Raw genomic sequence first — 16833 nt, forward strand, 5'->3', positions numbered from 1 at the left:
CACATAAGGAATTTTAGTGTTTAATTTTCCTGTTTATTTTTTCAGATATCTCCTCTCATATCCTTTCCATTGGTCTGATTTAGTCTGTTAACTAATTCGACTGAGATTTTCTAGCTCTTTATTATTTTTATCGGTCTGCAGTTATTTTTGCGTGAAACAATCGCCAATATTTATTAGAGCATTATTTATGTTCTTGTAAGGACCACATAAAACATTTCCGTAAGTATTTACATCTACGTTTGATGATTGTTTCTTGATTGTTTCTGAATACCTCCTTCGAATGACATTTAGCCTAAAGGATCCCTGAAAATTACCTCTTGAATAATTATAGTATTTTATGCTGACCTTCATTACCGTGACAAAACTCTTTACAGGAATTTCCAATGAAGCTTTTCGCGTATTGTGTCCTTTTGTGAGTCATTGTGGTCCTTGTGAGTTGTAGCGTTTAATTATTTTTTAGTAAAAATTTTAAATTAGCTTTTGCTTAACCAGCCAACTGCTGCCTCCTTGTGTTACTGCTTGTGATGGACTTAAACGTGTAAAATTGGTATATTTCCTGAAAATAAATCGTGAACAATTTGTAAACGTAGGCAAATGACTGCCAAAAAAAAAAAATACTTATTGATAGAGTGTGTTAGCGTCAAAAAAATACTTATATTATTTAACATCTAGTTTCTGACTGAATTCAGCCTTACAATTAATAGTTTATTTGGTTAGGCTGTAAAGGTAAATTAATCATCCTTACTATTAGAATAAGCAAAATTGTATACATCAACAACCGAGTAAATATTCGGCTGTGGGTTAACACAACTACTAGCTGAAGTACTCGGCGTTTCCCGGGAAAGTCAGGATGAAGAGAATTTTTTTAAATCGGATTTGGACGTAAAATGGGAAAAATTTCATCAAGGGTTGACCAAATTCTGGTTTAAGCGTGAAAAAAGTAATGTTTCAAAATCTCATGTATTTAATTAATTGTTTGTTAAACCAGATGTAGATAGTAGTGTTCTTCTATTTTTAACATCAAGTGTGAAAAACTTAATACCGAAGGTACAAAATACAGTTTCTAGAGTTAAGAAAGGGAATTGGAAGTTGTTTTTCGTATGCTCATGTTTTCAGTGAAGGTTTTTTTTATTAAATTGGATCTTGACGATAAATTCCCCTTTGTTTGTACCTGAAATGTTCTAAATTTCACCAAGGAGAGCCAAAGGTTCTACTTTATGTGGTAGTAAAGTGGATTGAAGAAAATTATTTCTAGCTTCATGTAGCCATAAAGAAAGGTAGGTTTAATAGTAATTTTATTTATTTTTTAACTTCAATTGTAAAAATTTTAATCAAATTGTAAAAAAAAAAAAAAACCTTAAAGGTTTGGAAAAGGGGAATGGGGAAGTTTTTTTAGAATTCCCGTGTATTAAATCAACTTTTTCAGGTGAAAACTAGTTGTAGACAGGGATTTCCCTCCTCTTTCGAATGTAAAGTATGTATATGCATTATGTTATTAAATTGTACCATTACTGTACTTTAATTGATGGAAAGGTAGGAGATAGAGGTATTTTTAAATTTCATATAGCTAATTTTATGGGTGTAAATTTTGATTAAATGTACACAGATAATCATCTCTTCACTTATCCGTCGAATTTGCAAAAATTTCATGAATTTGTGCTTTCAAGAATCTCTACCGGGAGTTTCATGCAAAAAAAAATAGTTCTGAAACCACACGTTTTAGGAATTTTCAATCTTCCAAAAAAAAAAAGTTTAAAAACTAAAAATTGAAACAGAATTACTCATCCTCTCTTAGAATATTATTAAATTGTTCATCGTAAACAGTCTCCACTCTCATATCTTGAGCAGTTTTCAAAACCTGTGTATTTTTTTGACGTGACAGCGTCTAATAAATCGATTAACGTCGGCTGCAGGCTCGAAAAAGTGTCCCGTTACGCAAATTGTCCCGTTACGTACATTGTACCATTACGCTCATTGTATGCTCGCGCCGCATCTATCTCTCTTCCACTCGATTGGAACAAACATCGATATGACTTCTTCGAGGCACATTAAACTTGAAACACTCCCATTCGTTTCTTACTTTTCCTATAATTGTCCTATCCTTAACAGAATAACACAGATTGGAAGAAGTTAAATTAGCAAACATGTATAAAAGTTATAGTTAAAATAATCTGTTCGTTAAAGTAATAAACATATTTGAATTAATGAGTGCAAATAAAAGTAAATTTATCAATTAAATTGTAGATTTCATTTCACTCCTTCTTTTTATCCATACAAAATAGTGATAGTTCAATAAAAATTATTCAATTTTATTGATAAAAGTATGTAATCATTTCATTAATGTTTTGTTATGACGTTGTCACGTTAAACTAACGTCCGTGAACCGACTTTACAAACAACCAATTAATTTTTTCTCTCAAGCTCTGAACGCCGTGTGTGTGTCCAGGTAGGCGGGCGACCTCGATACAGTCTAGATTGGGCGAGACGCGGCCGCGGAGGTGTGTTACCGTCGACGGGCCGCGCGCACGGCCGCCTGGCAGTCCTCCGGGTCGTCCCGGCTGTCGTCTCCCCCGAGCGCCGGCGACGGATGCTGCGGGTGCTGGCGGGTGTTACTCGACGCGTGATGCCCGGACCCGGGGAGAGAGAGGGCGTGATGGATGCCTCGCACGGTCGCCGGAGCACACGGACACCCCTCGATACACGTGCCGCGATTCCCAAACCTCGGGTGGGCGCCCGCCGCGCCGGCTTGATCTATGGCCCGCGCGACGCCGCAGGGGGTTCCAACCCCCTCCCCCTCTCCCCAACCCTGAGCACTCGACTGTCCCGAGTCTCACACGAGCGGGCGGGCCTTTTGTCCGCCTGCCCCTCCCCCACAGGGGTACGTACCCCCCCCCTCCCTTTCCAAACCGACCTGACCAAACCCCCTGACGGGGCACCCCTGTGGCGATTAATTCCCCCCTCCCTCCCCGTAGCGAAGCGGGCGGTGATGGATGGAGTCACGACGCGTCGCCTGTCATCGCGTTGACCCCCTCCCCCCCTCCGAATACCTTTCACAATCCAAAACAAAAAAAAAACCTTTCCGAGAGAAGCGATGCGTTTATGATCCACCGCCGCCGCAGCACCGCGGGAGGGAAATACAAGAAGAAAAAAAATGAAAATTCAAAAAAAAAAAATTCAAAAAGAACTGTGGGCGGCGAGAAAATAATATTTCACAGCCTTCGCGTGCTCCGATGAAATTATGACGCCTACGGTACACACACAGACGTGGTTCGTGGCTGTGGCGATGTGTTTGTTTCAAACGAGAATAACTGAGCTGAAGTTTCGAACTATGAAATACTAAACTCGTTTGGTGTTTGTTTAATTTTAATGCGTTAAGTGGAATTTGACTAGCTGAATTTAAAAAAAAATCTGAAATTACTCCAACGCTCATAAGAATGTTTATTTTAATTAAATAGTTTTATTAAAATTCTTTAGGATAAAACTGTTTATTTGATAATGATATGTTCGTCGGTACAGTGGCTGATTTGGATGTCCAGCCATCGCCAAGGGACAAATGCTCATGAAGTAAAAAGTGCGTATTAGGAGAGTTGATCCTGCAGTGTTTTAACATTGTCTTGAGCAGAATGGAGGAGAAAATAAACCCAGTACCCAGTCCTCAAACGTAAGAAGTAAATTTACATTAGCCATATTAATTTGAAGCAATTAACATTTTCAATGACAAAGAACTCAATTGTGTGTACTAGTGTTGTGTAGCAAATGCATTTTGGCTCGGTAAAATAAATCCTAATTTTGTAAAAACTTTTTTTTAAAAATCAACTCTAATTTTATAAAAATTTAATTTTTTTAATAATAGCTATAAATTAAACACTCCAGGTATGATTAATCCACCAATATTATTTTAAACTTTACAGAAATAATATATATAGCAAAATGCAAATGGGAGAAATAACACGTTCCCGAAGCTCATAAGCCCTTGTGTGTGTTTTCGCATTCAGTGAATCCGGAAAATTCAAACCATTTTCAACAACAGTTGTGTAATTTTTTTCCTCCATTTGGAACAAGTGCCAAAAAATTTAACACATTTGTTCCTTATAATGGTAGCACGCTGTTCTCTAAACTTCATTCCAAAGGAGAATCACCTTTTTTTACGTTTAACAAACGTGTCTGATATAGTAAATAGTTATTTTTATTAGAGTTTTTGCCATTTGGTATTATTAGAAGATAATTTGTTTTTATTTTCCTCGTATTAGTGTGAATTTTTATGTTCGTGAGAAACTAGTGGAGTGTCTTCAATTTTTCTGGTTTTAGCAGAAAGTTACAAAGTCGTGATTTGTAAAACAAACTCTCTCTAAGATACTTGTTTGATTTTAAAAATATATCCACTGTTTGAACTTTGATGACAAATGGAATACTCTAAAATGATTATTTCCTATTGAAATAAAATCGGGTACAACTAATCTTAGTAAAAAAAACACATTTTGATAGCAAGTTATGCATCACTGATGCAACATTTGGAGAAGGAAAAAATAAAATAAGAATAGGCATAAGGAGTGAAATTTAAGAAAGAAGCTGATGCTTCTGAAACGCGAAGACACATTTCATTGGAGTAACTGAAAAACCTGGGAGGAATTATGTAGCTCCACGTAAGTTAAAAATGAATTTAACAGCAATCGCATAAGTAGTGATTTTTTTTCCGACATAAGCAAAGGAAAAACTAAAAACTTGTTGCAATGTAATTTCGTGTCAGATAAATATTTTAAAAATAAATCTATTAAGTTTTGGGGCAGAGAGAATAAGTTTTTCAAATACTTGGGTACGCTGCAATGTAAATCATTGAGGGTATATACAAGATGTTGGAAGTTCAAGATAATATTTGCACAGTCGCTTCAAAACTTCTTCCACTCGCCTCTTCTTCCTGACTCCTCAGTTTGGTAAATATTGTTTGAAACCATTAATCTGGTGTATTTAAAATGCTAATGATAACAGATAATATTTAACTTTTTAAAAATTATCAAAATAAAAATAAGTCAAAACTATCTTTATGTACATTTAGCATTAACAAAGTAGTTTTAATAAAATATACATACTTACAGCTTTCATTACAGTTTCCTGATCATAGATTTTTTCATTGGAATGAAACAAAAATTTTATTATCAGCTATGCTACATTGCGCTGTTAGGGGATAATCAACAATTCATTCTTCTACACTTTCCACTTCCTGATTTAAAAAAAAATTCTACATAAATAATTTTGTGTATGCATTACTTTCGAAGCGTTTACTCAACTGTAAGCAACTTAAGATATTCATACCTCTTTAACTTCAAAATGTTCTCTTTGATTTGGAATTTTTGTAGTAACACTTAACTACAAAAATTAATGTTGGATTCAAGTTGCTAACACAAATGTGTGTAATAGTAAAAATAAAGTGTGTTCAAAGAGGTTGTATCCCTTCGTTATTTAAAACTTATTTTTAATGTCACAAACCAATATTTTTGTGTTCAAACACTTTAATCACTTGGAATTATCTGGGATTCTAGACAACTTCGATCGACATTAAACTACCTTTCGATTCTGAAAGGTAACTCTGTTTTAAACAAAAACGATTTAACAATTTTTTTGTCAAGCTTAATTAGTTTTTTTTTTTGTTAAACTTTATGCAATGTTTGGGAAATAATTGTAGTAAGACTTCTTTAAGCCAGCGAGGTGAAATAATCCGAATGCTTGCTTCCAGCACTTGTACGATCCAGGAGGTTGCCGATGGCATGTCAGATTTCTCAAGGTGCGGTTTATCATTTTACACCTTTTGATACAATTTTAAAATTAATAATATATTCCCTAAAATACACTTGACTATAAGCACTCTCACTGGATCCAACCTCAAAGACAATTTATTTCTACTTAATTGACCAAATTAAATTATTTTTCTGCTTCCTCATCATGTTTCAGAAAGTGAGAAACAAAGTGTTTAATATTCAGTTGAATATTCTTCTAAATTTTTCTTCACGTGTTTGAACGTCAATCCTGTAAATCAATTGTGAGGTCATTCCTCCTACATCTAACAATCGTCCTGCGACTATCATTTCGTTTAACAAACTTCAAAAATTCAAAATAAAACACTAATTGTCTTACTCTAACTGAACTTGTCAAGTCCAATTGTGATTTAAAACCTCAACGCGTTTTGGAATTTTCAAAATAAATTGCATCTGGGAGAAATTTTTAATTTTTTCAGATTATCTACAACACAAAAAATTACTACACTTAACTACTTTACACAGCCATGTCTTTGAGAAAATTCCAAGGGCCAAAATATTTGAACCTTCCTTTTTACAGACCTGGAGGTCACACATGGTCCCAAACTAGAAGTCAAAAAAACCGTCAAAGGGTTTGCGCTGTAGTAAAGTATTCTTAAACCCAACGCAAAAATACAAATGGTAAAATATTTCCCACAAACCAAGGAATTTTTCCTGTGTTACTTCCGGACAAGGACAAATCTGTACGAAATTTGAAAGTGTGCACAATAAATGTCGATACAATATTTAGGTTTTAAAAAAACCTTCCATTTCATTTTTAGATGGCGCTCATAAATCAAACGTACGGTTCAGAAAAATACACACTATTTAAAAACTGCTCAAGATATCCGAGTTCTGTCTGTCCACGAAAAGCTTTTAATAATGCGTTGAGCTCGGATGAGATCTTCTGTTTCCGTTATTCGTTTTGAAACTGTATTTTTTAAAAGCTAAATCGCGGGTTTACATTATAATTTTTAGGCATGAAACACCCGGTAAATATTATTGAAAGAAATCAAAGGGCTTGCTTTAAGTATAATTGTTTAATCTTCAATTTTTACGCAACATGAGTAGAGACCCTTTAAAATTCGTGCATTCATTAGGTGATAGGCTAGAATTCAAATACCTACATATACCTCTTAGATGATTTTGCTATTTGCTAACTGTTCATCTGGACGCATCTCAACCAATTATAAACCCTCAACCAAAGAAGGATCGAATCACAGACAAACCAACTGAGACGACTTACAAGTCAGCAGCCAATGAACTTGCGTTATTTGCCCGAGTGTACAGGGGAATGTGCAGTCTATCCTGAAGGCCATCGAAACCGCGAATTTTTCCGGTGTCTACACATGAGTTATGGCTAGGGACAGGCATTTTTCGCGAATAAATCTAAACGCCTATAAGACTGCAACAAGGTTTACCCGCACCATGGGTTTCTTCCTTGTGATTGGCGGCCGTCTGAGAGATCAGTCGTTGCCCTTTTTGACCGAGCCACTCAGAGCGCGTTTGCTTCCCCACTGAATAACTGTGATTGGTGTTGTAACAATCTACATGCGCCTGAAAGAAATTCACCTAATCACTAAACACAAACGATGCTACAGTGTTTTAACTTATAACAAATCTCGGAAACTTTTCGCGAAATATTCATGGCCCTAGTTATGGCTATCTATCAAATCTCACAGCTGCCCTAAGTACGACGAGAAGACTGCACGTCAGTTCAGAGGCGACACCGCGCCAGAAGCACCAGCGAGAGTCGCGCTTATCATCCCGGTTCACAAACACAAACACACCCCTGAATGGGCGGGGTCCTCGAAGTATGCGATTTAAATAACGATTATCAAGGATTGTTTCTCACACAATACGTCCAGCTGCATGTCGACGGTGATTGGTTCCCCGACGCCATTGGTCGCCGTGCACTGGTAGACTCCAGACTGGTGCCTGTCCACCTTCTCCAGGGTGATGGAGAAGCCCTCCACGGACTTATCTCCGCTCGGCAGAACGCTGTCCTGTGGAGGAAAAAACCAAGACTAGAATTTTTTTTTTCTCCCCCACACCATTTGTCAAACAAACCAAGAAAAATGCACGAAGTCCCAAAAAGGTCCCTTCACGTAAGTAAATCACTAGAGACCTGCAAAATTCGCGGATTCATTTCGTGATATGCTGCAATTCAAATAATTATACCTTAGCGCTGCTTCTGCAATTGGTTCACTGTTAATCTGGAGTAATGAGGGCCAATTAGAGACCCTTGCTCAAAGAAGTGTCGAATCACTGACACTCGGTCGAGACGACTCACAAGTCAGCAGCCAATGAACAGGTGGCATTTGCCCGAGTGTGTAGAGTGTAGTAGAGTCTATCCTGGAGGTCATTGAATCCGCGAATTTTGCAGGTCTCTAGAAATCACGTATGTACGACTATCAGTACGGACTGCAAATATCTCGCCTTCCTTTTTTTAGCCAACTTAACCAGAATGCACACCATTAAAAACTCTAAATGCTTTTATTAGATCCACGTATTTTATGCCAACTTATTTTGAGACTAGCTGTATGTTTGCACACTGTACTATTATCTGTGTTTCGTGATTCGTTGAGTTTTTTTCAGGTACATGTCAACTGTCGAGATGCAAACCTCAGCATTTTTTTGCGGAAATGAACGCGTTACAAATAGCATAGCCAGGAAAACGATTGGCTTCTTTTGCAGACAGACACTTGTAGGGCATAGGTCTACGTTATTGCAGTCTAATGATAGTTCAGAATTTTTTTATCTTCGTGAAAAATACCTGCCCCTAGATATTATTATTGTATCGTAAGTAATATTGACAGCCCATGAAGGAAAAGAAACCAAAGAGAACCTTATAAATCTATATCGACCTAATTATATTTAATCCGGGCAAACCAAAAACCCATTCACATCTTTATGTGCAAGTGAGTTAATTTTAGCCTGGTACGAAGAAAACGAGCAAAATTTTAAAAGGATCGATCGCTGGTTTTTTTTGGTATACATGACATGTGTATAAAGACTTTCCTTTTATCAAATTCTGTTTTTTTTTTATTTTTACACGTAAATTCTACATAGTAAGTAAACCCAACGATCTTGCACATACTAAATTATTTAAAAAAAATCGGTTTATTTTTTAGAGTACTTCAGCATATACAATATTTTTAGTCCTATTTTCGTGTGGTATTAGTATATACTGGTTTTCCCCGCAACCTGATCTAGGTAAGGCAACATATAATGGTCTGTGGGAAAAACGGTATTCTCTCAAATATATTCCTATATACTTAAAAGTTTGTCCCTGCGCTTTATTTACAGTGACTGCAAGCACTACCTCTCAAGGAAATTGTAACCTTTTAAAACTAAATGGTAAATCTATGAGAATTATCGGAATGCGAGGTATTAGTACCATTTGCCTAACTGCTGGTCCAGACCAAACTATAAATTGATAACAATGAATTGATATTTCACTTGAAGTTTGGTTCCGTTACATAAATTTAGTGGTCTAATGTTACCTAATAAAATAATTGGTGTGACAATTTTTATATTTCAAAGAATTTGGAGGTAGACCAAACGGATTCAACGAATTAAAACCAATTCTTGATGGTATTGTACCGCGGTCGGCACCACAAGCATAACACTCTCCACTCAGTCCCACTAATTGTTATTATATACTAATGATTTAAAATGAATCTATGACGTAAATATAATTGATAGTTTCTAAAATATTTCATTACTTCAATAAGTGGCACTTAGTCTTTTTCTGAGAAGTGGAAAGGCCAGTTTATAATTTTATTTATGTTGGCATGATTTTAAAGCATTAATTTGCGTGTCGTACAATTTTAGATAAGCCGTTTATATGTAGCCTATATCGGAAACATTTTTATTCCTAGGCTATTCTTCACAAATAAAAGTTATGAGTAGTATAGGATAGCCGGTCCGAGGACTGGCGCTGGCGCGTGGTGTGTGGCCGGTGGTGTTTTCCGCCATCTTGGATTGTGATGTCACGGCGGCCATCTTGGATGGTTGTGACCTTGACCTTTGACCTTGACATTTGACCTTCAAAATGTGTCAAAATTGGGCAAAATTTGCCCAAAATTCCTCAAAATTCGCCAAAATTTCCATTTCTGTGAAAAAAAATTCCACCAAAAAATCTCAAAAAATTCCACAATTCAAAAATTCCCGTTTTCGAGAGATAAATTCCCGTTTCGAGGGAAAATTTCCCGTTTTTAGTCCTTAAAAATCCCAGCGGCTAGAAATGTCCATATGTAGGCTTAAGCATCCATGTCTACAGCCTACGATAAGCCTCTGACGTCATCATGGATTATGACGTCACCGTTGCAATTTCCGTTACGGCCGCCATCTTTAACTTTTTTATTTATTATCCGATTTTAATAAAAAAAATTTAAATTAATAAAAAAATAACTTAATAAATTTTTAATAAAAAATATTTAAAAAAACAAACATTTACGACACGGAGTTCGAAGTCCACGGTTCGAACCCGACGAGTGCAAAAAAAATTAAAAATGGCGACCGATCCTTCCCCCGTGGTGGGTGCTAGCAGACTGACTCCCAACACTTTTTTCAAAGCATATATATCGTCACCTAGTATGACGTCATGTCCGCCATCTTGTCTTCGATGCTGGAAGCCATCATCATTGTATCGTCGGCGAGAGTGCGCTGACGTCATGTTAGTTTAGTTCTTATCCGCTAGAGTACAGTAATCATTTATTACTATGACACTCGCCATCTTGAAATTCGGCCGCCATCTTGAAAATCCGTAATTATTTAGCTAGAAATTCGGGAAAAGTTCCAATATTCATTAAATAAATCACTCATTAATTTACATATTGATTCGATGGATTCCTGTCCTCGGTTCGATACCCGATCGATGCAATAATGTTTAATTTTATGTAAAAAATAATAATTTCAATAAACCATGTTCAACATTCGTAAAGAGACTCTAAATCCTCTACGACCATCATCCTATCAGACATCAAGACCACCATCTTGGAAATCCGTAATTTTAAAGCTAGAGATTCGGGAAAAGTTCCAAAATTCATTAAATAAATCACTCATTAATTTACATATTGATTCGATCCGCTCCTGTCCTCGGTTCGATCCCTGGACGATGCAAAACATATTAATTTTAAGTGAACTATAATAATTTTAATAAATAATCATCAAAGTCCTAAATGAAGCATAGTTTCCAAATCAACCATCATCCTATAAGTCATTATGGTCACCATCTTGGAATCGTGTAATTATTTAGCTAGAGATGCGGGAAAAAGTTCAAAATTCATTAACTTAATGTGGAATCTATATATACTGATTGATTAGATCGAATAAGGTCCTTGGTTCGATCCCTGGTCGATACAAATCAACTTTAATTTTAAAAAATACCACAAAAGCGACAGGTTTGAGAAATAAAAACACCGCAAGTTCTTTTAAAAAATTTTATTACATAAATTCAATACACTACTACAAGTACAAAAAAAAACACTGACAAATTAATAAAGCCTTTTTGGATTCCTCGATTCAAACAGTCTTCTTATTGTACGGACTAAGCCTTTTACATGACTTTAAATGTCTATCCGATCCGTTCATCGCCACAGCCAGAGACGGACTGAAGTTCATATCACTTATATATAGTCTCATTAGCCGGTACAACACATGAGTCAAATCAATAACCATGTTCATTATACGTCTCGGAGCATTTTTTATAATGACGATGTAAGCTATCGAGACGTGAAATTAGTTTATTGCACTTATTGCACTGAAATTGTATTCTTTGAACATTATTAGAACAACCGCTTCTTTCATGTCTGCGAGCATTTGAGGTGATAGTAAATGATGCACCACAGTATTTGCACTGATGCGAAGTACGCTCTTCATTAATTGAAGTATTCAATGCTGATGAAACTTTAGCTGATGGTGGAACAGCACATATCGAAGTCTCCTCCAGTGTTGTCAGAGGCGTTGCCAACGTGATCTGCTCCAACATCGTCGGCGCTAACGTCATGGTTCCCGTAGTCGATGGTACAACCTCCGAGTTCAACGTTAAAGACGGTAAAGATGCCATCGAGTTCGCAAGAACAGGTAATTACGCGATTTATGCACCAGATTAAACAATCTAGGTGATCCTTACACCGCAGTCGTCAGAAACAAACTGAGCGTCCTGCTGTCTAGGACTCGCTTATATACATGCACCGGATGGAATAATACGCTAGTCAAATCAAGAACAATTTATTATAATACTAGAGTCAAAACAACATTAAAAAAATAGAAGCACCAAAAAAAAGGAAGCACACTTGGAAGCGCCGACAACGAAAAGGCAGCACATTTGGAAGCACCGACAACGAAAAAGGCAGCACCATTATCGAAAAGACCGCACATTTGTCATTGGCTCCAATATTCATTGGCTCCAATATTCATTGGTTCCATCAGTCTACTGATTCTATCAGTCTAGTGACTCCAACAGTCATTGACACCAACGGCCTTTTTCTTCATCAGCTCCAATGATATTTGGCTAGAATGCTACGAGTCTAAGAGACCATGAGGCTACAATTCTACGAGTGTACAAGACTCCTCCAACTACCTTCAAGTGTATAAAGCTCCAAATGCTCCAACAGCTCCAACACGCAATGTACGCGCAATACATGTAATTTACACACAATAAATGTAATGATTACACAGTACACACACAGGAAACGGAACGTACACACAGTACACACAGGAAACGGAACGTACACACAGTACACACAGGAAACGGAACGTACACACAGGAAACGGAACGTACACACAGTACACACAGGAAACGGAACGTACACACAGTACACACAGGAAACGGAACGTACACACAGTACACACACAGGGAACGGAACGTACACACAGTACACACAGGAAACGGAACGTACACACAGTACACACAGGGAACGGAACGTACACACAGTACACACAGGAAACGGAACGTACACACAGTACACACAGGAAACGGAACGTACACACAGTACACACAGGAAACGGAACGAACACGTAATATTCACGCAACTGACACACAGTACACGCAGAGTTCACGCAATTTACGCAAAATACACCCAATGTACGCAATGTACGCAATATATATGTAATGTACACACAATGACTACGCTTCGTTCGCGCAGGACAAGCATTTAATGAAAACGAAGCACGTTTGGACGGAAATTCTATAAAACGAAAGCTCATTTAACGAAAAGGAGGCGCATTCTCTCGTTCATTCAACTTGGTAGGATACGATTTTCAATGATAAGTTAGGATATAATCTCTCCATCAGTCTATGAATCCAACAGTTTATATTTCTATTAGCCATCGACTCCAATAGTCATTGACTCCAACAGTCATTGGCTCCAACAGTCATTGCCTCCAACAGTCATTGTCTCCAACTACCTTCAAGTGTACAAAGCTCCAACTACTTCAGCAGCATTATGTTATAAGATTACATGACTGCTTGTTTACATAGCTACAAGTCAACGAGGCTACTTGGCTACGTAGCTACAAGTATACGAGGCTCCAAGCCATCATGACTACGCGACTACGAACCATGAGGTAACGAGACTACGTGACTACGGGTATTCAAGCTTACGATACTGAGAGGCTACAGAGCTACGAAGCTTCTAGAACATAAGTTCACGAGACTGCGAGAATACAGGACTACAAGTGTACACGAGTACTTGACTACTTCTTAGCTTCATCAGCTCCAAATGGCTCCAACAGGTCCAACAGCCTCCAAATGCTTAACACAGCTCCAAATGGCTCCAAATGCTCCAAACGACCTCCAAATGCTTGACAGATCCAAATGTCTCCAAATGCTTAACACAGCTCCAAATGGCTCCAAATGCTCCAAACGGCCTCCAAATGGCTCCAACAGCTCCAACAGCCTCCAAATGCTTAACACAGCTCCAAATGGCTCCAAATGCTCCAAACGACCTCCAAATGCTTGACAGCTCCAACAGCCTCCAAATGCTTAACACAGCTCCAAATGGCTCCAAATGCTCCAAACGGCCTCCAAATGCTTGACAGCTCCAAAAGGCTCCAAATGCTTAACACAGCTCCAAATGCTTCAAAAGGCTCCAATTATCGCATCTGTCTTCGTCGGCATTTTCTCTTTTGCTCCCACTGCTCCAACAGCATTATGTTATATGATTCCATGGATACTTTGTTACGTAGCTACAGGTCTACGATGTTCCAATGCATCATGTTTACGAAGCTTCCAGAACACAAGGTTACGAGACTGCGAGGCTACAGGACTACGAAGCTTCCAGGACACGAGGCTACATGGCTACGAGACTACATGACTCTAACTGATTACAATAGCACCACTCAGTGGTGAGAGTTAGGTTATCTAATGCAAAGCAAATTGATGCAAGTAGTTCTGGCTGTCATCAACAGATGTAGCCACGTGTTGCTTGCAGGTGAATATTAATTAGTTATTTTATGTGGGATGCGGGATGCTCACTAACGATCGCAAAAGAAGGAGGGCTTCGCTAGACACCAAGGAGAAGGAAGTTCGTCCATCCTGTTAGTGCTTCTTAGATTTCTCAGAGATTATTTGACTGAATAATGATATATATTTTTTTTTAAATTTCCACCTGATAAAAATTTACAAGTGCTGATTTATTGGCAGAATTTCAATAATTAAATGCAACCTTGAATAAAAAATGACATGTCTCATTAAGTAAAAAATTCTTCATGCAGAGATCAATTCCTCATCAGTAACCAGAAGCACTCGGAGAAAACCATCAGATGTCTAGTCAGGAATAATCAGGAGGACACGGAGAAAACCATCATAAAATAGCAAGAATAATCAGCAGCACACGGAGAAAACCAACAAAATATTGACAAGAATAATCAGGAGCACACGGAGAAAACCACCAAAATATTGACAAGAATAATCAGGAGCACAAGGAGAAAACCGCCGCAAGTTTTCTTTGATATCATAAAATTTCAGGAAAAAATAGTAATAAAAAATTAAAAAAATTAAAATAAAAAAATACATAAAATTCTGGCTTGTACTAGAACTCTATTTTTGTTCAACAATGAGAAGTTCACAAGCTAGCAGAATCTGTTTATGTATTTTTTATTTTGTTTTTTTTTAATTTTTTATTACTATTTTTTCCTGAAATTTTATGATATCAAAGAAAACTTGCGGCGGTTTTCTCCTTGTGCTCCTGATTATTCTTGTCAATATTTTGGTGGTTTTCTCCGTGTGCTCCTGATTATTCTTGTCAATATTTTGTTGGTTTTCTCCGTGTGCTGCTGATTATTCTTGCTAATTTTATGATGGTTTTCTCCGTGTCCTCCTGATTATTCCTGACTAGACATCTGATGGTTTTCTCCGAGTGCTTCTGGTTACTGATGAGGAATTGATCTCTGCATGAAGAATTTTTTACTTAATGAGACATGTCATTTTTTATTCAAGGTTGCATTTAATTATTGAAATTCTGCCAATAAATCAGCACTTGTAAATTTTTATCAGGTGGAAATTTAAAAAAAATATATATCATTATTCAGTCAAATAATCTCTGAGAAATCTAAGAAGCACTAACAGGATGGACGAACTTCCTTCTCCTTGGTGTCTAGCGAAGCCCTCCTTCTTTTGCGATCGTTAGTGAGCATCCCGCATCCCACATAAAATAACTAATTAATATTCACCTGCAAGCAACACGTGGCTACATCTGTTGATGACAGCCAGAACTACTTGCATCAATTTGCTTTGCATTAGATAACCTAACTCTCACCACTGAGTGGTGCTATTGTAATCAGTTAGAGTCATGTAGTCTCGTAGCCATGTAGCCTCGTGTCCTGGAAGCTTCGTAGTCCTGTAGCCTCGCAGTCTCGTAACCTTGTGTTCTGGAAGCTTCGTAAACATGATGCATTGGAACATCGTAGACCTGTAGCTACGTAACAAAGTATCCATGGAATCATATAACATAATGCTGTTGGAGCAGTGGGAGCAAAAGAGAAAATGCCGACGAAGACAGATGCGATAATTGGAGCCTTTTGAAGCATTTGGAGCTGTGTTAAGCATTTGGAGCCTTTTGGAGCTGTCAAGCATTTGGAGGCCGTTTGGAGCATTTGGAGCCATTTGGAGCTGTGTTAAGCATTTGGAGGCCGTTGGAGCTGTCAAGCATTTGGAGGCCGTTTGGAGCATTTGGAGCCATTTGGAGCTGTGTTAAGCATTTGGAGGCTGTTGGAGCTGTCAAGCATTTGGAGGTCGTTTGGAGCATTTGGAGCCATTTGGAGCTGTGTTAAGCATTTGGAGGCTGTTGGAGCTGTTGGAGCCATTTGGAGGCCGTTTGGAGCATTTGGAGCCATTTGGAGCTGTGTTAAGCATTTGGAGACATTTGGAGCTGTCATGCATTTGGAGGTCGTTTGGAGCATTTGGAGCCATTTGGAGCTGTGTTAAGCATTTGGAGGCTGTTGGACCTGTTGGAGCCATTTGGAGCTGATGAAGCTAAGAAGTAGTCAAGTACTCGTGTACACTTGTAGTCCTGTATTCTCGCAGTCTCGTGAACTTATGTTCTAGAAGCTTCGTAGCTCTGTAGCCTCTCAGTATCGTAAGCTTGAATACCCGTAGTCACGTAGTCTCGTTACCTCATGGTTCGTAGTCGCGTAGTCATGATGGCTTGGAGCCTCGTATACTTGTAGCTACGTAGCCAAGTAGCCTCGTTGACTTGTAGCTATGTAAACAAGCAGTCATGTAATCTTATAACATAATGCTGCTGAAGTAGTTGGAGCTTTGTACACTTGAAGGTAGTTGGAGACAATGACTGTTGGAGGCAATGACTGTTGGAGCCAATGACTGTTGGAGTCAATGACTATTGGAGTCGATGGCTAATGGAAATATAAACTGTTGGATTCATAGACTGATGGAGAGATTATATCCTAACTTATCATTGAAAATCGTATCCTACCAAGTTGAATGAACGAGAGAATGCGCCTCCTTTTCGTTAAATGAGCTTTCGTTTTATAGAATTTCCGTCCAAACGTGCTTCGTTTTCATTAAATGCTTGTC

General features: G+C 37.8%; 1 protein-coding gene across 2 annotated transcripts in view; it reads right to left on the reverse strand.

Annotated features, from left to right (window-relative positions):
• The window catches only part of LOC134538936 (lachesin), a 523035-nt gene that overhangs the window by 63545 nt on the left and 442657 nt on the right, over positions 1-16833 (reverse strand). For both annotated transcript variants that reach the window (XM_063380552.1, XM_063380551.1), the window contains exon 5: positions 7645-7795. In XM_063380552.1, coding sequence (XP_063236622.1) covers positions 7645-7795 — 151 coding nt within the window. The remainder of the gene's footprint in view (positions 1-7644; positions 7796-16833) is intronic.

This window comes from Bacillus rossius, chromosome 14 (genome assembly GCF_032445375.1).
Source record: "Bacillus rossius redtenbacheri isolate Brsri chromosome 14, Brsri_v3, whole genome shotgun sequence".
NCBI classification, from domain to species: Eukaryota; Metazoa; Arthropoda; class Insecta; order Phasmatodea; family Bacillidae; genus Bacillus; species Bacillus rossius.